Source organism: Sorex araneus, chromosome 3, assembly GCF_027595985.1.
Source record: "Sorex araneus isolate mSorAra2 chromosome 3, mSorAra2.pri, whole genome shotgun sequence".
Classification (NCBI taxonomy): Eukaryota; Metazoa; Chordata; class Mammalia; order Eulipotyphla; family Soricidae; genus Sorex; species Sorex araneus.
The window spans coordinates 197,464,808-197,485,763 of NC_073304.1; the positions used below are offsets into that span (position 1 = coordinate 197,464,808).

Consider the following 20,956-nt stretch of genomic DNA (forward strand, 5'->3'; position numbering starts at 1 on the left):
TGTGTGTGTGTGTGTGTGTGTGTGTGTTTGTGTGTGTGTGTGTGTGTGTGTGTGTGTGTGTGTGTGTGTGTGTGTGAGACACCTGGCGATGCACAGGGGTTACTCCTGGCTCTGCACTCAGGAATTACTCCTGGCAGTGCTCAGGGGACCATATGGGATGCTGGGAATCGAACTCGGGTCGGCCGCATGCAAGGCAAATGCCCTGCCCACTGTGCTATCTCTCTGGCCCCAAGGTTGGATTTTTTTTTCTTGTGAAGTTCTTCTAGGTAGTGTTTTAAAGAAGAATAGTTTAGACTTATAGTAATTAGAGAATATACTGTCTTAGAAATAGAAATGATTTTAAGACGGTTTGTTCTACGTTGAGCCATTGTGCTTAGGTTAGATACTAAAAAGTTCACAACAGCCTAGTGTTGTGTTTCATTTGACAAACTCATACAAAGTTTTTGTTTTGATTTAGTTGGGTTTTTTGTTTGACAGTACTCAGGGATCACTCTGAGTACAGCTAAACTGCAGGGATCTCCCTTGGTGGGGATTGGGGTTCATATGGGGTGCCAGGGACCAAACCGAGGTTGGCTGACTGCCAGGCAAATGCCCTACCTGCTGTACTGTCTCTCGGGCCCCTTGTTTTGTTTTTTGGGACCACACCTGGAGATGCTTAGAGGCTATTCTTGGCTCTGTATTTGGGGTTGCTTCTGGCAGAGCTCCATAATCATATGGTACTAGGGATTGAACCTGAGCCTTCTGCATGCAAAAGCATGCACTCAGCCTGTTGCACTTTCTCTCAGGCCCCTCATACAATTTTTTTTTTCTCTTTCTGGTGGGAGGTGTGTGGAGGGAGATGGGCCATACCCAGCAGTGCTCAGGGATTCCATGGCTTCATACTCAGGACCATGCAGTACGTGAGATCAAACAGAGAACTCCCAAATGCAAAACAAGTATCTCCCAAGCCCTTCATAATTTGTTTTTTGTTATAAACTTCAGTTTTGTTTTTTAATAGTTTTTGTTGCAAATATATTGTTAAGTATCTCTTCTTTGCCAATTTTCTACAAAAAACCTTCTATAAGAAAAGATGTCTACGTTAGACTCCATTTATAAATTAGTGAATCATTTTCAGTGAATAAAAGTATCACAAGTTACATGGTTGTTTAATTAAATTCTTAGTTACTTTAGGTTATGTATAACCTAAATAGACATGTATTTCCTGGGTCAGAAAGATAGCTCAGTGGGCTGTGAGGTTGCTTTGTATGGTGGAGGCCTGATTCTCAGCATTATATGTACCTTTGAGCAGTGGTAGGTGTATGCCTCCTCCCTACCCCCCATGCAAAAAGAAAAAGATTTCAGAGCCAGAGAGAAAAGTACAGTAGGTAAGGTGCTTGCCTTTTCTTGCACATAAGGACTTTGCATTAGTTTCTTTCTTACTACAGTTGAAATACAAAATCAGTTATTTTCATAGTGTTAATGTTTAAAATTTTTTTTCTTACAGATCCAACATTTAAATTAATGTTTGATGGCTATTTTGAAGAAATTAATTTCAGTACTCCTTCATTGGTAAGTTTTGAATTTTGAGGATCATAAGTTAGATATTATATATGAAGTTGGGTTACCTTGATTTTGTTATATATTTAAAATGTTATTGAGGGATTTTTTTTTTTAACTTTTTGAGTTTTAGAAAAAGTCTGATTGTGGGGCCGGATCGGTAATACAGTGGGTAGGGTGTCTGCCTTGTAGACCTGGGTTCAATCCTCGGCATCCCAAATGGTCCCCCAAGCACTGTCAAGAGTAATTCCTGAGTGCATGAGCCAGGAGTAATCCCTGAGCATCGCTGGATGTGACCCAAAAAGGGGAAGAAGAAAAAAAAAAAGGCTTTTTTTTTTTAATAAAAAATTTGGGGGGCATCGACTGGAGAGATAGTACAGCAGGTAGGGCCATTGCCTTGCAAGTGTCTGACCCAGATTCTACCCCCGGCACCCTATATAGTCTCATAGTTTCCGAAAGTTCTACCAGGAGTGATCTCTGAGTGCAGAGCCAGGAGTAATCCTTTAGTTTTGCCAGATGTGACCCAAAACACCAAAACAAAAAAACACAACCCCAGAACAATTGGGGGTTTCCAAACAGTACACAGGGGGTTTGGGGGCCATGCCAGATAGTCATGATTCTAATGTGTATTAACTGTATTAGATGGCTTTATTCTGAAATTTAAATTTATTAGAAAACATATTCTAAAAGATTTGTCCTGGGGTGGGAGATAGTACAGGGATGGGGCGCCTGCCTCAATAGCAGCCAATCCTGGTCCAGTCCCTGGCACTGTGAGTGGTCCCTCGGCCCCTCCAGGAGAATTCCTTGTGCACAGAGCGAGGAGCAGCCCCAGAGCTCTACTGCGTGTGGCCTCCCTCAGGGTTCAGATTGGAGAATCACCTAATAAAGCTTCCTTGCAGTTTTATTTTGCTTTCTGGTTTGGGGGCCATACCCGGGGATGTTCAGAGGTTACTTGTGGCTTTGTGCTCAGGAATCTTACCTGACAGTGCTGGGGGGGTGGGGTACCATATGGGATGCCAAGGTTTCAAATCCAAATTGGCCTTGTACAAGGCAAGTGCACTACCCCCTGTACTATTGCTTCAGCCCTCCCCTGGGGTTTTAGACTAAAGACTATTAATTTTATTTTATTTTATTTTATTTATTTATTTGCTTTTTGGGTCACACCTGGCGATGCACAGGGGTTACTCCTGGCTCTGCACTCAGAAATCACTCCTGGGGGTGCTCAGGGAACCATATGGGATGCTGGGAATCGAACCCAGGTCGGCCGAGTGCAAGGCAAACGCCCTACCCGCTGTGCTATTGTTCTAACCCCAAGACTATTAATTTTAAAAGTATTTATAAATGCTTTATATTTGATAGCACATTTTTTTCTAGAGTTCTTTCACTTTCAGTGGCACCTTAATAATCTTAACAAATTTCAGCAAAATTTAAAATCTGAATGTCTAAAAACTTTTACTTTTAGGAAATGTATTTTGCTATCTTTCTGAACTTCTAAATTCTCCCTTTCTCTCTTCCCCTTTCTCTCTCAGCTTAATGTTGCCAGCTACCTACAGATGATCTGCTTGACTGAAAATTTTAGAACAGATATAAAAGACTTTGTTACATTTTTAACTGCAAATACTTGTGATATAAGAAAAAGTATCCTCTACCTCCAATTCTGGATCAGAAGTGGAGGTGGATTTTTCGAAGAAAGGCCACTATTCCTTTGTCGTAAGTTTATCTGTTGTAAAAGAAATTTCTCTACAGAGACTATGTTAAAAATATATTATACTGGGGCCAGAGAAAGAGTGCAGTGGGTAAAATGCCTGCCTGAGCCCTCCAGGAGTGACTCCTGAGTGCCTAGCCAGGAGTTAGCCCTGAGCATTGCCTGGAGTGGCCCAAGAAACAACAACAAAAAGGTTTGGGACACCAAAATATTTGGAAGATTATAAACATTTCAACATCCAGTTATCATGTTGGTGTTCAAAGTAAACATGGGTTCCTTCAGAGGAGAGTATACATGTCAAATTGAGATGTGGGGATCCCCAGGTTAGAGAATGCGACATCAAGTCAGATAAAGGCATGACGCATCTCAGGCCGAGTTGCTGGTGCTAGAGAGTGCTGCCCTTGTGCCTCTACAGAGGTGGTTTCGTCCTAGAGCTTTTCTCAGACTGCCCTTGCCTGGGCAAGAGGGGAAGTTTCTTGGATTCTTGATGGTCTTTTTATTTATTGTCCACCATGTGCAAGACAGACACCTTACTCGCTGTACTATCGTTTTTTGTTTTTTTTTTAATTTTTTTTTCTTTTTGGGTCACACCTGGCAATGCTCAGGGGTTACTCCTGGCTCTGCACTCAGGAATCACCTCTGGTGGTGCTCAGGGGACCATATGGGATGCTGGGAATTGAACCCGGGTCGGCCGCGTGCAAGGCAAACGCCTTACCCGCTGTGCTACCGCTCCAGCCCCGCTGTACTATCGTTTTGACCCTGGTCTTTTTATATTTTTACCATGGTCTTTAGTTTCTCTTGAAGTTTCTTTTCTGAAGGGTCCACCTTTCTGTATTTGGTGCCTCATTTTCTCCAAAGAGCTTACTTAGTAGCCACATTTCAAAGGGGCCTAACCTTTCTGGTTCTGGACAGCTTCAGAGCTAGCTATTAAGTGACTTCATTACAAAGGAAAAAAATCATTGCCTGGGGCCCTCCTGCCACCTGCCTGCAACAGAAGAATATAAAGACCATTCTAATCAAGTGTTGGAATAGTGAGCAAAAGGGGCAAGGCATGAGGCCTACCTGGGTTCAATCCCTGGCATCCCGGATGGTTGCCTGAGCACTGTCAGGAGTAATTCCTGAGTCTAGAGCCAAGAGTAACCCCTGAGCATTGCCAGGTATGGCCTAAAGAGGGAAAGGTCAGATGGATCAGGCTGGACGGAGAGTAACTAAAGTCAGCATATAAATGTCCGTTTAGGCTCTATGGAGCAGATGGTTGTTGCTTCTGAGTCTCTAGGGATTGCAGTACTTTTGGAGGGGGTTGGAAGCCACGGGAGTATGTTACCCCTCTTCTTGAGGCCTTGACCACAGCCAGCAGAAGGTAAAATGGTAAGATCAGAGAAAAGTTGCAGGTGGGAGAAGTGACACCCACTGTAGAAGTAGGTTCTGTTACAGGTCACCAGACTCCTGGCTGACTCATGGAGTGTTGCAGTTGGCGTGGTAAAGTGGGGAGCCAGAGAGATTACACTTTCCACTCAGTGCACCTCAGTTACCAGGGAGGGTTAGGTCTGGCAGAGTCTGCTACGAACACGTATGCGGCACAATTACTTAAGGCCCTGGATTTATCCCCAGCACTAGGTGCTGTCCTGAGCAGCGTGCACAGTGCGCTTCTCTATCTCTGGCCTGGGGATAGGAATTTTTAAGGGGCTCTGTTGATTGTGATTCGTTTAGTTGAAATGCTTGCATTTTAATCGCTAAATATTAAACTAAAGGTTCAGGACACAAGGCAGATACTCTGCTACTAAGCCACAAGGCAGGTACTCTGCTACTAAGCCACATGGGCTCTTATCTTTTTTTTTTTATAAAGTTATTCACAATTTATTACTTTCAGTATTTCAACACCAATCCCACCACCATTATTTCGAATTTTCCCACCATTACACAGCCTGCGCCAAAGGCAGATGCTAAATAATTTATTTTGTATTGCTAAAATGAACCAAAAAGGTTTCCTTAGAGGAAAGTGTGTGAAAATTGTTGTATCACTTTGGAGCCATTAGGCCCCTGTATAGAATATCATTAACATGTTGTTACAGGTTGAGCCTTGTGTGCTTATATTTATCTATCTCTCTCTATATATATATGTATATATACATATATATATTTTTTATCAAGATTGGTTGCCTTCTACTTTACACCCCATCAAATATGGTGTACTCTTGGTAGATCAGTTGGGCCCATATCCTATCTTTAAGTATGGAGGGGCGATCTCATGCAATGCGAGGCACGTGTTGCACGTTTTCCTGTTGATTTGTAAGTTCCTCATCACTACCCCATTTTACCAATGTAAATTTGACGTAATGTTTGTATTAAATCATCTTAATGAATTATATACTTAGGTGGAGAAAAACAAGGAGAGGGTATAGGTCCAGGAGATGTTGAATGATGTTTAAATGATTGCTTGCTATAATTAGTTAAAATTTGGATAGCTAGGATTTTCTTTTATTTATTTTGTAGGAGAAAATACAAACGGACAGCTTGTTTGCTCCAACGATGACCCTTTTTCTAAAAATAACCTTAAAAGTAGTCAGAGGACTCCTTCCGACCTTCCTAAATGTGCCACTGGCTGTGCTGAGACCGTGTTTGGCCTGAAGAACATCTTTTCCCCGTCTGAAGACTTGTTTTCATTTTTAAAGGTATTTCAGTGTCTGATTTGGAATATTAAATTCAAGGTCTTTTTCATCCTCTCAACACTCTGCAGTCTTTTCCTAGGTTACCTTAAATTTGCGTAAAATTTGTACAGGCTTCAGATTTGTGGTTTTTTTTTTTTTTTTTTCTTTTTGGGTCACACCTGGCGATGCACAGGGGTTACTCCTGGCTCTGCACTCAGGAATTACCCCTGGCCGTGCTCAGGGGACCATATGGGATGCTGGGATTTGAACCCAGGTCGGCCGAGTGCAAGGCAAACGCCTTACCCGCTGTGCTATCTCTCCAGCCCCCAGATTTGTGGTTTTAATACATGGTACCTTTTGACTCCAGGTCCCTGGATATTGCTTTAAATGCCTACTATGGGAATTAGAATAGGGCTTAGAAGTCTATTTCAAATTAAAATAATTTTATATTTTGGTGTGTTTTTTGTTTTGTTTTGGGACCACGTCTGGCATGCCTAGGGCTTACTCCTGGCTCTGTGCTCAGAGAGTACTCCTGAAGATGTTTAGGGGGGCCAGATGCGGTGCTTAGGATTGAAAGCTGGGGTTTGCCACGTGCAAAGCAAGTGTTTTGTCCTTTGAACTTTTTTCTCTAGCTCTCAGTTTTAATTTTTTTGTGAGGGTCAGGATCAGTGGGGCCTCTGTGTTCTGGGCTTACTCCTGGTTCTGCAATGAGGGCTCACTCCTGGCAGGGCTCAGGAACCAAGGCAAGCACTTTACCCTTTGTCCTATCACTCCACTGCAATTTTTCTTAATTTTTAGACTCAAATCTGTTTTGATATATTAAGGGAGGATAGGTTAATAAACTTAGAACTTATTATAATTTAAATGCCTTAGATGTCCTTAGCTGCCCTTTTGACTGATGGAACAGAAGGGATTTGGTAAAAATGACTTTAGCTGGACAAATGGAAAGGTTAAAAGTGGTCTTTATAATGAGTATAAGCTTGAGAGAAATGATGGGTGGGCTTCTCAAAGTTCTGGGGTATTAAAAACAGCTGTAGAAGCTCTCAGCTTTACCAAGTGTTCTTCTACTCTTTCAAAAGTATTGGAGGGGGCTGGAGTGATAGCACAGTGGGTAGGGCGTTTGCCTTGCACGCGGCCAACCCAGGTTCGATTCCCAGCATCCCATATGGTCTCCTGAGCACCGCCAGGGGTAATTCCTGAGTGCAGAGCCAGGAGTAACCCCTGTGCATCGCCGGGTGGGACCCAAAAAGAAAAAAAACAAAAAAAACATCAAAAGTATTGGAAACCTTAAATGCTTGCAAAAAATTAGGAAGTGATCCAACGGAAGACATTACAATCATTAAGACTTATTAATCATTACTTTGAAGAAAGAATAGGAATGACATTGTATTCGCATGTGTAGAATAATATTTAAAAATTATATGCCTCTATAACCTTTTTTCCCTCCAAATTTTTTTTCAGTGCACAATTAGAACAAAGGAAGATTGGCATAAGCTCATCCAGCTTCTTACAGAATTCCAAATGCAGAAAGTAGATTTCTTACATAGTAATCTTGAGTTCATTCTACCTTTACCTGTTGGTATCATTCCTGAATTGGAAAACCTTTCTGGTCCTTCAGTAAACGTGGCTACCAGTGCAGCAACGAATAGTTCGAAATGTCTTGCAAGGAAGCATACTGAAGGGGGACAGCCATCGAAAAAACCTCAGAAGAAGAAACATAAGAAAAGGATCATAACTTTGGACGATAGTGACTTATTTGACACAGGATTGGATTTTTCTGATGAATTGAGCAGCATAGCCCCTGCCTGCAATTCAGAACAGAGTGAAGCCCAAGACAAGGAAAGCAATCCAGAGACAAAGACACTGGACACATGTTTAGAGTTGAAGATGGAATCGCTTCCTTGTCCTCCTAAAACAGCGGCAGAAAAAGGAAGTTCTGCCCTTGTCTCGAACTGTTTAAATTCTCTCACTGAGTTCATGGATAATATGTCCTTCTTAGATGCCCTTTTGACTGATGTAAGGGAACAGAAGGAATTTGGTAAAGATGACTTTAGCTGGACAAATGGAAAGGTTAAAAGTGGCCTTTGTGATGAGTGCAGGCTTGAGAAAAATGATGGGTGGACTTCTCAAAGCTCTGGGGAATTAAAAGCAGCTGTAGAAGCTCTCAGCTTTACCAAATGTTCTTCTACCCTTTCAAAAGCATTGGAAACCTTGAATGCTTGCAAGAAATTAGGAAGTGATCCAACTGAAGACCTTACAAGTTATGTTTCTCAAAAGCGCAACAATGTGTATTTCAGCCATTCAGCAGCTAATTTAGAGTAAGTGTTGCTTCCTTTTGCCTTTATTTATTTATTTTTTTACTAATGAATGGTTAAGGGAAAATGATTACTCTTTTTGGTGCTTGAGAGATAGTACAGCAGATAGTATAATTATCTTGCATGACCGACCGATATTCAGTCCCTGACACCCCATTATAGTCCTCCAAACCCCACCAGGGGTGATCCCTAAGCAAAGAGCTAGCTAGGAGTAATCCCTGAGCACAACCATGTGTGACCCAAAACACAAAGAGTCATTGCCGTTTTTCTTAGTAATTTTGAAATGGTGGACTTTATTGATAATGGTAAAGCCATCATATTAGTAGTATAATTTTTACTGTAACCTGTTAAGGAGACCAGTCTGATTAATTCCTGGGTGAAGAAATGAGATACTATGTTGTGATAGATTGGGAGACTTGGAGTGATAGAGAAAGGGGTTTGGATTTGTGGTTGTAGAAACGGATAGCTGTTAAAAGAGTTTTTGATTTGTTGAAATGGTATAGTACATTAATCTCCAATCTCCTTAATCCAGTCTAGACTAAAAGCAGAAGGAAGGAGGAACCAAATGCTGCCTGTGTTTGAGATTTTTGCATTTTATTGAAAATTACAATTAAAATGTTATACCCTACTTTTAATTTCAGCAACGCTTGGAAGAGGGTAGCTGTCATTAAAAGTGTATTTTCTAGCCGATCTCTTCTGAACCTGAGTAATAGACAAGCTAGTATAATTGACTATTTGCCAACTCTTCGAAACATATGTCAAACTGAGAAGCTAAAAGAACAAGGCAAAAGTAAAAGAAGGTAAAGCGTAATCTTTCAAATAGCAATCTCAAGATTAGTAACTATTCTCATCTAATGAAAATACTAAAGTTTTTTTTTGTGTGTAATTTTGATAGGTTTCTGCACTACCTTGAAGGAATTCATCTCAACATTTCAAAAGAGACTTTGAATACCCTGGCAGCTGGCTTTCCTTAATAATTTTACATTAATAATGCCTTGTACAGATTATTATGTGTTTTATACATTTTTGTATTGATTTTCATGGGGGAATTTTAATTTCTCAATGTACATTTAAAACAGACTATTTTTATTAGTATGCAAGTATTTAAATGAAAAATTTGAATTACATATTGTATTTATAATTGTGTTTTAGTATTGTTTTTTTGTTTTGTTTTCTGAGTTTTTACTATGGTCTGATTTAACATTGCTGGAGTATTTTTGTATGTCGAGTGAGCTGATTCTAGAAAGTGTTCGTTAAGATATTTCTAAAGATATATCTTATCCTTAAGATATATCTTTAGAAATTGATATATCATGGAAACTTTTTAGATATATCATGGAAACTTTAGTTTCCATGCTAAAGTAACTCATAATTTCCCTTTTTTCCTGCTTTCTTTAATCTACTTCTCTCCAGTCAAGGTTTAGTACCATCAAGTTGTAAACACGAATCACCGAGGCAAGAATTTTCAGTAATAATTTTTTTTTTAGTGGGGTGCGAGGCACACACAATCATGCTCAGGAGTTACTCTTGGCTCTGCACTCAGGAATTATTCCTGGTGGTGCTCAGGGGACCATAAGGTATGCCAGGGATCAAACCCAATCAGCCACATGGAGGGCAAATGCCCTATCCACTATATTATTGTTCCAGCCCCTCCTTAATATATTTTTATAGTATAAAATACAAAGTGCATATATGATACATAGGAAAACTGACTTGTAAGTAAATTATGCTTAATTTTAAAAAAAATCATCCTGGGCTGGAGAGATAATACAGGGACTCATTCAGGTGCTTGTCTTGCCTGCTGCTGACTAGTTTCATCCCCAGTGACACTTATGCTCCCCTGAGCATTTCCAGGGGTCACACCTAAGCAAAACGCCAGGAATAGCCCTTAAGTACTGCCAAGAGTGGCCCAGACCCTTCCCTTGCTCCCTGAAAGTAAGTTTGTCTGATAAGATTTTTTTCTTGTACTTCCCAGCATATATTGCCATTGATTTTGTTGACAAAATGAAATTGAAATTATGAATTGTATATTTTTATCAACTGTTTTAGCCACTATATGTATCATGTATATTTTGCCAACTCCAATGAGCTGTCTTGTAGAGCTGTCCTGTATATTTCTCTTGAATTTTCATATCATTAATATTTTATTTCATAAAGATATTGATGATATTAATATATCCATTTTGACAAACCGCCATTCATTAAGAGGAATTCTAATCTAGGGTTTCTAAGTAATAGCTTTTTCCACTTAAGATTTTGGGTTTGGAGAAAACGTATATTTTTAGTCATAATGTTTTAAAACAGGTTTCACTTAACATCATTTTTAATCAGTTAATTAAGTCTATCAAAATTATTTCCTATTTCAAGATTTTTATATATTAATTTAATATTCTGTTCCATTATCTGGTGAATTTTAATTTCAACTCCAAAGGTAAGGATCCTAACTTTGTACAGCTGAAAATATATATGTATATAAATGTATATGAAGATATTAACTCTTATTTGTTCAAACTTTTCTCGTACTGATTTAATTAAAGGCTAAAGTGTAAAGGTTTTATGCAGTACTTAAACAGAAATTTTTGATGTAATCATCTGGAGTCAAATGGATCTTTTATAAGTTTGGATTTAGGTTACATCTTACTAATTTCATCCCTATACAAAAGCAAATAAGATCTGTGGCTGAAGAGATAGTACAGCAGAGAAGGCACTTGCCTTATATATGGCCACCTAGGTTGGATTTCTAGTACTGCATATGGTCTCCTAAGACCACCAGGAGTGATCCCTGAGCACCAGTTTGTACGCCAATTTATTTTTTTTAGGGGGGGGTCACACCTGACAATGCACAAGGGTTACTCCTGACTTTGTACTCAGGAATTACTCCTGGCAGTGCTCAGAGGACCATATGGGATGCTGGAAATTGAAACCAGGTCGGCCATGTGCAAGGCAAACACCCTACCTGCTGTGCTATCATCCAGCCACATGTACAACACCAATTTTTTTTATGAAGCACTTATTTTTTCAAATTTTGGGGCTATACCCAGTGCGCTCAGGGATTACTCCTGGCTTTATGCTCAAGGATCATTCCTGACGGTGCTCTGACCAACCATATGTGGTGCTAGGGATCTTAACCAGGGTTGGCCACATACAAAGGAAGTACTTTAACCCCTGTACTCGTTTTCTCCATCCCTGAAGCATTTTTTTAAACATAAGAATTTCCATTATTTATACTTAACTTTGTTCTTTTATTAGAATTTACTAGAATTATTTCAATTGAAAAACCAAGTGAACTAACACTATAGAATTTCATTTCATTCATTTATTTATTTTATGTGAAGCTTGTCGTGTTTCACCCTGGAGCCAAAAGCCCTTGTATAAGAATAAGATGTTCACGGCTGTGTTCTCCAGCAGTTTTAAAATTTTAAATGCTGTTATATAGCACTGTAGCACTGTCACTGTCATCCCGTTGTTCGAGCGGGCACCAGTAACATCTCCTTTGTGAGATTTGTTTTTGTTTTTGGCATAGCGAATATGCCACGGGTAGCTTGCCAGGCTCTGCCGTGCGGGCGGGATACTCTCGGTAGTTTGCCAGGCTCTCTGAGAGGGTCAGAGGAATCAAACCAGGGTTGGCCACGCACAAGGCAGACGCCCTACCTGCTGTGGTATGGCTCCAGACCAATACTGTTATATAGCTGAATTAATTAAATTACTATTATTTTTTTTAACTGGATGGTGACTTTGAGGTTCAGAGGCATTTCTATGGTGTATCATTCTGTGTTGCTCTCTCCCGAGAGATTTATTTCTGAGTCTCTGAATCATGATCGTTAATGAGATTGTATGGCACCAGCATGGCAAAGCCTGGCAAGCTACCTGTGGCATATTCGATATGCCAAAAACAGTATAGCAACAAGTCTCACAATGAAGACATTACTGGTGCCCGCTCGAGCAAATCAATGAGCAATGGGATGACAGTGATACAGTGATGGCACCAGAGAGGCAATTCCTGGGCGTGACTGCCAGGCTACCAGAAACAGGGAGATGGAGGGAGGTCGCCCACTCCCAGGTCTGTGTGAGCCAGGAGATTTCAGTCACAAGTACCACATTCCTGGGTTTTTCAGCAGATTCACTCATAGCTAAGGCTGGTCCAAGCCTGTAGAGATCAGCTATGAGCATGGTGCTATTGAGATTTGGAAAATTTTGGCTTCCAGAGCTCTGTTGGGGCAGGGAGGGGAACTCACCCACCCCCACTCCAGGTTGCCCCTGAAGAGACAGCCTGGCATGGGGTCTGGAGGCATCTCTACAGCATTTCATATATATATATCTGTAGGCATCTCTACAGTGTGTATATATATATATATATATATATATATATTTGCTTTTTGGGTTACACCAGGCAATGCTCAGTGCTCAGGGGTTACTCCTGGCTCTACACTCAGGAATTGCTCCTGGCAGTGCTTGGGGGACCATATGGGATGCCGGGGATCGAATCTGGATTGGCTGCATGCAAAGTAACACCCTACCTGCTGTATTATCGCCTGCCCCCCCATAGAATTTTAAATGCTCAAAAAATATATATCAGGAAATAAGAGCAGGAATGCCTGCATGTGAAAACCCCGAGTTTGATTCCTGGCACCACCTGTTCTCCCTAAACACTAATGGGTGTTGCCAAACCCCCACCCCAATACAAAAGAAAAGACAACCAGAAATAGCAGGGGCCCTAAGGCCATGGCTTGCTTATGGCACTTAGCTTGCGACCCTGGTTTGTTCTCTAGCACTGTGTATGGTCCCCTGAGCACCAGGGGTGACCCCTGAGCACAGAGGCAGGAGCAGCCCCTGGACACTCCTTGAACAAGCAAGGACAGATGAGACATTCTCTTCAGTAATGTTCTCCTCAGATATTCTCAGTAATTCTCTCCTTGTTTTAAAATTTAGCATAATTTTTGAGGAATTGTACTCCCATCCACTCCCCTCCCCCTCTCCTTTCTTAATTTGGGGCCCCTGGTGGTGGAGGTGAGCTGGGCCACACCTAGTGCTCAGCAGGAGCTTTGCACCAGATCACCAGTGCCTGCACACTCAACCAAGGTGCTGGCCAGGGCTGCATTATTCCGTTGTGGTGCTCACACAAACCTGGCAGCAGTCAGGCTGGAAAGTTTCTGTTGTTTTTGGCTTTGGGGCCACACCCAGCGGTGTTCAGGGACCATCCTTGGTAAGGCCTAGGGTACCATATGGGGTGTCAGGAGTCAAACCTGAGTTGGACGTGTGCAGTCACTTTACCTGGATACTTTCTCTCCGTCTCTACCATTCCATGTATTCTCTATATATTTCATTTGTTTTGGTTTTGGAACCATACCCAGCAGTATCCAGGACTTACTCTTGGCTCTATGCTCAGAGATTACTCCTGGTGATACCCAGGGGGCCCTATGAAGTGCCAGGAATTGAACCCCAGATCACCTGCGTTCAAGGTAGGTGAACTCCCTGCTGCCGTATCTCTAGCTCTTTTGTCTTCTGCTTTTTTTGTTTTTGTTATTATGGGCTCACACAGCCTCTGGATCTCCTGAGCATTGCTTGGAAGGATATGCACAAATGCTCTTCACACATGGATGCACCGTGCACTCACATGTGCATGCACACACACACATTTGCTTGTTCTAGGTTTGACTGAAATCACTTTTTGCATCAACATACATTCTATACACTGATTTAGAAAATGTCACTGTCACCACCAAAATGACAGAAGAGGATTCCACAGCTGAGTTTTAATTATATTTCACTTTATTCTTTTTGTTTGTTTTGGTTCACACCCGGCGGTACTCTAAGGGCTTAGTCCTGGCTCTGCACTCAAGAATCACCCCTAGCGGTGCTCCGGGAACCATATGGGATGTAGGGATTGATCCCAGGTTGGCCTTATGCAACCCTACCCACTGTCAGCAGCTGAAAGTCTGACTTAAAGCATTTAAAAACACTTCAGTGGGGCCAGAGCAATAGTACAGTGGATAGGGCATTGTCCTTGCATTTGGCTGACCTGGTTTGACACCTGGCATCCCAGATGGTCCCCCAAACTGTCAAGAGTGATTCCTGAGTGCAGAGCCAGGAGTAATCCCTGGGCATCACCAGGTGTGACCCAAAAATCAAAGAAACCACTTTGGCACGTTTTCTCCACTCACATGGATGCTCAGAACTTGGCTCTCTGACTGTTTCACCTCAGCAGTGCCAGGGATTGATCCTGGAGCCTGACGCATGAAATACACGTGCTCCATTTCTGAGCCTCATCCCTGGCCGGGGTTCTTCATTGCAGGGCTCACAGGTAAAAAGTGAGGTAATACGACAATAAACCAGGTAATAATACGTTAACTTCAGAATATTTTAAGGTTCGGCGTCAAAAACTACCAATTCAAAAAAGGCAACTGCTTGTAAGAGCGAATCATACAGCTCTTCCACTCGATTGTGCTCGGTAGATGCAAACAGCTGTCTGTAGCGCACGATCTTGTCTGATGGGAAGTGCACCCGGGGCTCCGAGCTCAGCACTGACTCCGAGAGGAACTTTTTCACTACTTCCTTCCCGCTGGTTCGGGTGTCACCTACCATCAGTTCAAAGTGCTTCCCCACTGCATTTCGGTTCATGCTCAGCACCTGCTGCTGGCCGTCCTGGGCGAAAGTCTGATTCAGTAAGGCATACAGCATGGCTTCTATGATGTGGAAGTGTAGTAGGATAGGGAACAGAGTTGAGTTCTGAATGGAAATTCCAATTTTTTCCAGAATATAAAAGTCCGCTCTAGGCATCTTTGTAATGATGGAAGAAATCTAAAGACAAACAAAAACAAATAAAGTTTGATTGTTTGGGCCCTCCTCTCTGACCCATTTCTATTAAAAAAAAAAACACAACTGTAAAACTTGCATTATAGTGCTTTTGACAATTTCTAACTGGGCAAGCATTTTAGGGTGAATCAAAACAGCTGATTTCTGGTCCTGTTCTATCAGAAAGAAGCTGAACTATGACAAGCCATTTAGTCTTTGGGTCCAGTTTCCTAGCCAGCTTCTTCATCTAAAATGAGTTTCCTATTTTTCTGCAATCTGCACTGGCTTTGGAATCAGACAATGTAAAGAATCTGAACTTATAAGAAAATCAGATGAGAGATAGTACAGAAGGTAAGGGTCTTGCCGTGCACATGGTTCATCCAGTTAAATCCCCCAAGCAACAGCTGGAGTGATCCCTGAAGCACAGACCCAAGAATGGCCCCTGAGCACCAGTCAGATGTGGCCCAACAACCCTCCAAAATTTTTGAACCCCCCGCCGCCACCCTCTGCAGATAACTAAAACTACCTGAGAAAATAAAAATGGAGATATTAAGCTCCCTGCATTCACATTATACTGCAAACCAACAGTCTTAAGGGGCAGGAGAGAGTACAGTGGGTAAGATGCTTGCTTTGCACATGGCCGACCCGATTCAATCCACAGCATCCTACGTGGTCCCCTGAGCACTGCCAAGAGTGATTCCTGAGTGCAGAGGCAAGAGTACCCCTGAGCACTGCTAGTGAGGCCCAAAAACAAACAGAACCCCTCAACAGTTTTCAAAACAGCCTATGTTTGGAATAAAAATGTGGAGATTAACACAACAGAGTTGAAAGCCCAGAAGCAAACCTAATATAGGCAACCAACATTTTTTGTTATTATTTTGGGGCCATACCTGCTGATACTCAGGAGTTATTCCTGTCTCTACACTCAGGAATTATTCCTGGCAGTAGTCAGAGGACTCTATGGGATGCCGAAGACTGGACCCGCATCAGCCATGTGCAAGGCAAATACCTTATCACTCCAGCCCCATTAGGCAACCAGCTTAAAACAAGTTTAATAGTACTAAAAGGTGCTGGAGACGGGGGCCGGAGCGATAGCACAGCGGGTAGGGCGTTTGCCTTGCACACGGCCGACCCGGGTTCGATCCCCGGCATCCCATATGGTCCCCCAAGCACCGCCAGGGGTAATTCCTGAGTGCAAAGCCAGGAGTGACCCCTGAGCATCGCTGGGTGTGACCCAAAAAGCAAAAAAAAATAAAAATAAAAAAAAAAATAAAAGGTGCTGGAGAAAGCGATCAGCCCCAATGCAACAGAAGAATAGGTCCCCTTTCACCACACACACAGTTTCTGCCTTTGATATTTCTGCATTTCTCTTTCTGTTTGTTTTGTTTTGGGTCATCCCCGACAGTGCTCAGGGCTTACTCCTAGCAGAGCTCTGGGTACTATATGTGGTGCTGGAGACAAAACCCAAGTCGGCTGCATTCAAGGCAAAAGCACTCCCTGCCGTACTGTCTGGCCCATGTATGGCATTTCTTGAACTAACCAAGGATTCTGTTTTCAAAAGTTAAGGATGATGGAAAACATAATAGAGATGGGTAATAAATACCATAAAAAGTCCATCCTTATATTCCTTTTGGAACTGGAAGATTAAACTAAATATAATCTAATTCAGGTAGGAATTGAAAATGCAACTGTCTTACCTTTTCAAAGTAGTTCGATGTCGGGTATGTTCCTTTAACCAATCGGCAACATTCATTTTGCTGCCAGTCCAAAACTGATAATTTACGGTCAAGGTGAGCCCAGGCAATTTTTCGAGTACCATAAACAATGGATACGATACTATTGATTGCCTAAAACAGAAAGGCTGGTTTACTTAAGAGTGTAGACATTTTTTGGGGGGGATGTGGGGAGTGGGGGGGTACCACACCCAGCGATGCTCAGGGGTTACTCCTGGCTCTGTGTTAAGGAATTATTCCTGGCAATGCTCATCGGGCCACATGGGATGCCAGTGATCAAACCCAGGTCAGCTATGTGCAAGGCAAACAAACACCCTCCCCACTGTACTATGGCTAAGCCCCAGGAGTATAAACATCTTAACAAATATAAACTTTAAGCTACAAATCAAAATGCCAAATCAGCTTACATAACAGACTTGTATGTACAGTTTATGAGCCCAGAATTGCTTCATTTTGGGCATGTTCTGTCATGCTAGGGGCCATTCTTGGCTTGGTGCTCAGGGTTAGCGCCCATCTATAACAATAGACTATGCTGGGGACTAGAGCCAGGCCTCCCGCATGCAGAGCTTGCATCCTTGCCCTTGGAGCTATCTCCTGGCCCCTGGAACTGAGAATGATTGAAGAAGTGCAAGGGTAATTATTAAATAGTAACCAGTTGCAATCAGTTGAAGGCAAAGAGATTTTACTCTTTGTCGAGATATAAAAAGGAAATGTTGCCAGGCACTATGCCAGATGCTGTGAGGCAAGGAAGATTGCTATAGAGTTAGGAAATGCCACCACAGAACAGTGATGCTGGAGAGAAGAGAAAAGGGGTACGCTCATTTCACCCAGACACCCACCTGGCATCTTATACTTAGGAGTGGAGTAAAACTAGCCTGTAGGTTCAATGCTAAGGAATGAATAAAAGGTCTTTGTGGGCAAGGACATACTACCTGGTCAGCTGTGTGCAAGACAAGCACCTTACCTGCTGTGCTATTTCTTCAGCCCAAATATACATACATACAGGGGGCCGGAGCGATAGCACAGCGGGTAGGGCGTTTGCCTTGCACGCGGCTGACCTGGGTTCAATCCCCGGCATCCCATATGGTCCCCCAAGCACTGCCAGGGGTGATTCCTGAGTGCAAAGCCAGGAGTAACCCCTGAGCATCGCTGGGTGTGACCCAAAAAGCAAAAACAAATATACATACATACTATATATATTCTTTTACTTGTCTGAAATTTCTATAGCCTTGCTCTGGATGGAGCAGGTCAAGGCCTCAAACTATTTCATAATGTTCTTGTAAGCACTGAAGGAATGCACAGGGTCACTCCAGACCCCAGCACGCTGGAGGCTTGCAGAAACAAATATTTTTTAAGATAGAACAGTTAGGCTATGAAGGCATCTACAAAATTTTGTAAGACTATAATAAAACTGGGGCCTCGAGAGAGTACAGCAGGGAGAATGTTTGCCTTCCATGCAGCTGACTTGGGTTCAATCCCCAGCACCCATCTGGCCCACTGGGTTTGCCCCCCAAAACAAAAATTAAAAAAAATTAACTTGAAACACAATCACCGCCCACCCTAAAGAGGATCTAAGCTTTCATCCTGTTTCCAAAACATCTTTCCCTCAAAACTGAGAACTGGTCCAGAGAACACTGATGTTGCTATGATTAAGGTCTAACACAATGGTCAATCAATAATTATCATTGTTACACAGGACTTAAGTTCCTTCAAAGTTTAATATTTGATGTGTCAAGTCACTTAAATTTTTTTTAATAAAAACATCACTGGGGGGAAACTTGCTTTAAAAGTGGTTATTATTATTTTTTTCTTTTTGGGTCACACCCAGCATTGCTCAGGGGTTACTCCTGGCTCTGCACTCAGGAATTACTCCTCGTGGTGCTCGGGGGACCACATGGGATGCCAGGGATTGAACTCAGGTCAGCCTCGTGCGAGGCAAATGCCCCACCCGCTGTGCTATCACTGGCCCCTAAAAATGGTTTTTAAAACCAGCGAAGATAGTACTTGCTTCCTTGCATATGGCTGGCCCTTGTTCCCAGCAAGCACTGCGAGGAGCAGTCCCTAAGCACTGGTGGATATGACCCCAAAAACTAAAAGAACTTTAAATACTTCTGGAAAGACTCCTTTGCCACAACCCATCTTTGCATCTTGATTTCTTTTTACTCCCAACATAACCCTCAGCACAGCCAAGCATCTCAACGCTCCTCGTAAGCAAGACTGTACAGGCCTGCTTCTCTGCATTCACTGTTTCTAGGTCCTGGAATCCTCTGCTGCTCCAGCTAGCCTGATTCTCCCCCTTCAAGATCCAAGTTGGGTAAAATTCCCCAACAGCCAAAGCTCACAGTTCTCCCTCCTTAAAACTGTGATTTTACTATCTCATATCTCATTCTTTGGGTTTTAATCACATTCTGCTTTGTATATTTGGTTACCTACTTGTGTGTGCAGGTCTATATCCACCACCTAAACTAAGTCCCCTGAACAACCACTGGTTGTCTTGGTGCTCAGAACAGTGTTTCTGCAGAATAGGTTCTCAAAATATTTTTCTCATGGATGGGATTGCACAGGCCGGGTCTCATACATGCAAGGCAGAGACTATATTGCTGAGCCACATTTCTGGTCTTGTTAACTGTTTAGGGCATATAACAGACACTAAGTTAAAGGACATACCTTAAGTCTTTCTAGTTCTATATCAGGCTTGATGAGCTTCTTCAAAAGTCGGTTTTCCTGTGACTGTTTTTTCTTCCCTCTAGTCCCTGGACAAAGAATCGAGTTACACACTTGAACGGTAGTTTTATACTGGAACAAGGGCACATTCATTATACTCTCCAAATTCTGAAATGGCCCAAACTTTTCTCTGTGTGCTACAATATTGGTAGACTTTCTTCCACGAAGCAGTCTGAAAGCTTCAAGTTCTTTATTAGATGCTGTATTCAGTACATGCAAGATGGAAGTTTGCTGTTCTGAAGAGAAGAGCTGGTCAAGTGCTTTTTCAGATGCTTTTGTCTTTTCATCACAAGCATCAGCATTTGGTGTCACTTCTGGAGAAGTGGATTTTCTCCGGCAGCAGGAATTAGGAAGAGCCTGGAACAAGGATGACTCTAGCGGAACAGGGAAACATCTCCACTTCACTAAGAATAAAATTAACAAAATATGAATCCGACTATCTACTTCCTTTGGCTTTTTTTTTTTAATGTATCTTTGTTTATATACCTGCATTTACAAAATTCCTTTGCTTTTATTCATGAAATTTCTTATTTTGTGTCTAAGTTTTACTACCCAGAAATCTTATGTCCATCAAGTATTTGAACCAGGGAAATCGATCACTCAACAGGTTCAAGTGCTGATTTGTAGAAGTCCTGGATTTCTATCCAGCACCCTGGGGTTGTTGCTGAAGGGAGCCTCCCACCTTCCACTCCGACCCCCATCCCCAGTCAAGAAAGCAAGTATTTTAACAAGTTTTTGGCTGCTTTCGTGTTTTTTTTTTTTGAAACATTTTAACATTAGACGGATCTTGTTAATGATATTTATTTACACTAATTTCACAAATTCACTAATTTGCCACCTAGTGGAACCAAATAAAATCAAGTTCGTACGAAATGTTTTAGTTGACCGGTAGATTTGAAGGCCGTTTTAATTTTCTTCTACATACTTTCAAGATCTCTACCACGACTATGTTTCTGCAAGAAGAAAAAACGGTGGGAGAGCCATTAGGATGGCTGGAAACCAGCAGAAAGTCACTGGGACTCCGCAGCCCCCCTGCGGCACGCGAGCCGCTTTGAGCGGGAAACCTCGGGGCGCGGGGTCGGGCAGGGGCCACTCGGGGGCCACGGCCGTCCCCCGGCTCAGGAAGGGCTCCTCGAGGGAAGCCTGGACGGGCAGAGATCCTAGGGACGGACGCGGTCGCAATACGCACCCAGCAGCCCGGGAGCCCTACCTCCCGCCAAAAGGAGACTAGTGACGCTCATGCTCGCAGTTACACGGACGCGGCCCGCGAGCCCCGCTCCCGCCGCGGCTTCCGGTTCCGGTGCGCCCTGCCCGGAAGTGCCCGCCGGAGCCGGTTCCTGGCTGGCGGGAGTGGCCGCTGGCGCCCAGGGCCGGGGGCGCAGCTGCGGGATCCCCGGCAGCTGAGACCCCGCAGACCCACGCGTCTGGCGGCCGCTCGGCTGCAGATCCGCCGTCGCGGCGTTTCCTCCGGGCGCGGGAGTGGGTGCGCCCCCGAGGGCCTCG

General features: G+C 42.9%; 2 protein-coding genes and 1 non-coding gene across 7 annotated transcripts in view; 1 reads left to right on the top strand and 2 right to left on the bottom strand.

Moving 5' to 3' along the window:
• Positions 1-10,758, top strand: part of ATAD5 (ATPase family AAA domain containing 5) — a 58,635-nt gene extending 47,877 nt beyond the window's left edge. The window contains exons 18-23 of the mRNA XM_055131788.1: positions 1,484-1,548; positions 3,066-3,246; positions 5,735-5,913; positions 7,351-8,207; positions 8,846-9,004; positions 9,100-10,758. Coding sequence (XP_054987763.1) covers positions 1,484-1,548; positions 3,066-3,246; positions 5,735-5,913; positions 7,351-8,207; positions 8,846-9,004; positions 9,100-9,178 — 1,520 coding nt within the window. The 3' untranslated portion in view covers positions 9,179-10,758. The remainder of the gene's footprint in view (positions 1-1,483; positions 1,549-3,065; positions 3,247-5,734; positions 5,914-7,350; positions 8,208-8,845; positions 9,005-9,099) is intronic.
• Positions 10,759-13,951: 3,193 nt separating this feature from the next.
• On the bottom strand, positions 13,952-20,745 carry TEFM (transcription elongation factor, mitochondrial). Of its 5 annotated transcripts, none has more exons than XM_055131742.1 (4): positions 20,664-20,745; positions 19,397-19,827; positions 16,694-16,843; positions 13,952-15,002 (listed from the first exon to the last, which is right to left on the bottom strand). In XM_055131742.1, the coding sequence occupies exons 1-4, from the start codon at positions 20,692-20,694 to the stop codon at positions 14,565-14,567; spliced, it is 1,050 nt and encodes a 349-aa protein (XP_054987717.1). In that variant the 5' UTR covers positions 20,695-20,745; the 3' UTR covers positions 13,952-14,564. The 5 variants fall into 5 exon arrangements, with proteins under 5 accessions (XP_054987717.1, XP_054987714.1, XP_054987713.1 ...); XM_055131739.1 differs by having other exon boundaries at positions 19,397-19,857; positions 20,664-20,729; XM_055131738.1 differs by having other exon boundaries at positions 19,397-19,857; positions 20,643-20,729.
• Positions 17,936-18,067, bottom strand: LOC129404013 (small nucleolar RNA SNORA9). The gene has a single exon (XR_008629624.1). It is a non-coding gene; the product is annotated as a small nucleolar RNA SNORA9 (small nucleolar RNA).
• Positions 20,746-20,956: the final 211 nt, after the last annotated feature.

Excerpts from the sequence above, each read along its gene's own strand:
- TEFM (XM_012932750.2), bottom strand. The coding sequence starts at position 19,945 with ATGCAGGTATATAAACAAAGATACATTAAAAAAAAAAAGCCAAAGGAA. Across the intron at positions 16,844-19,396 it reads TAGAACTAGAAAGACTTAAG|GCAATCAATAGTATCGTATC; the intron begins GTATGTCCTTTA and ends TTTCTGTTTTAG. Across the intron at positions 15,003-16,693 it reads CATCGAACTACTTTGAAAAG|ATTTCTTCCATCATTACAAA; the intron begins GTAAGACAGTTG and ends GTTTGTCTTTAG.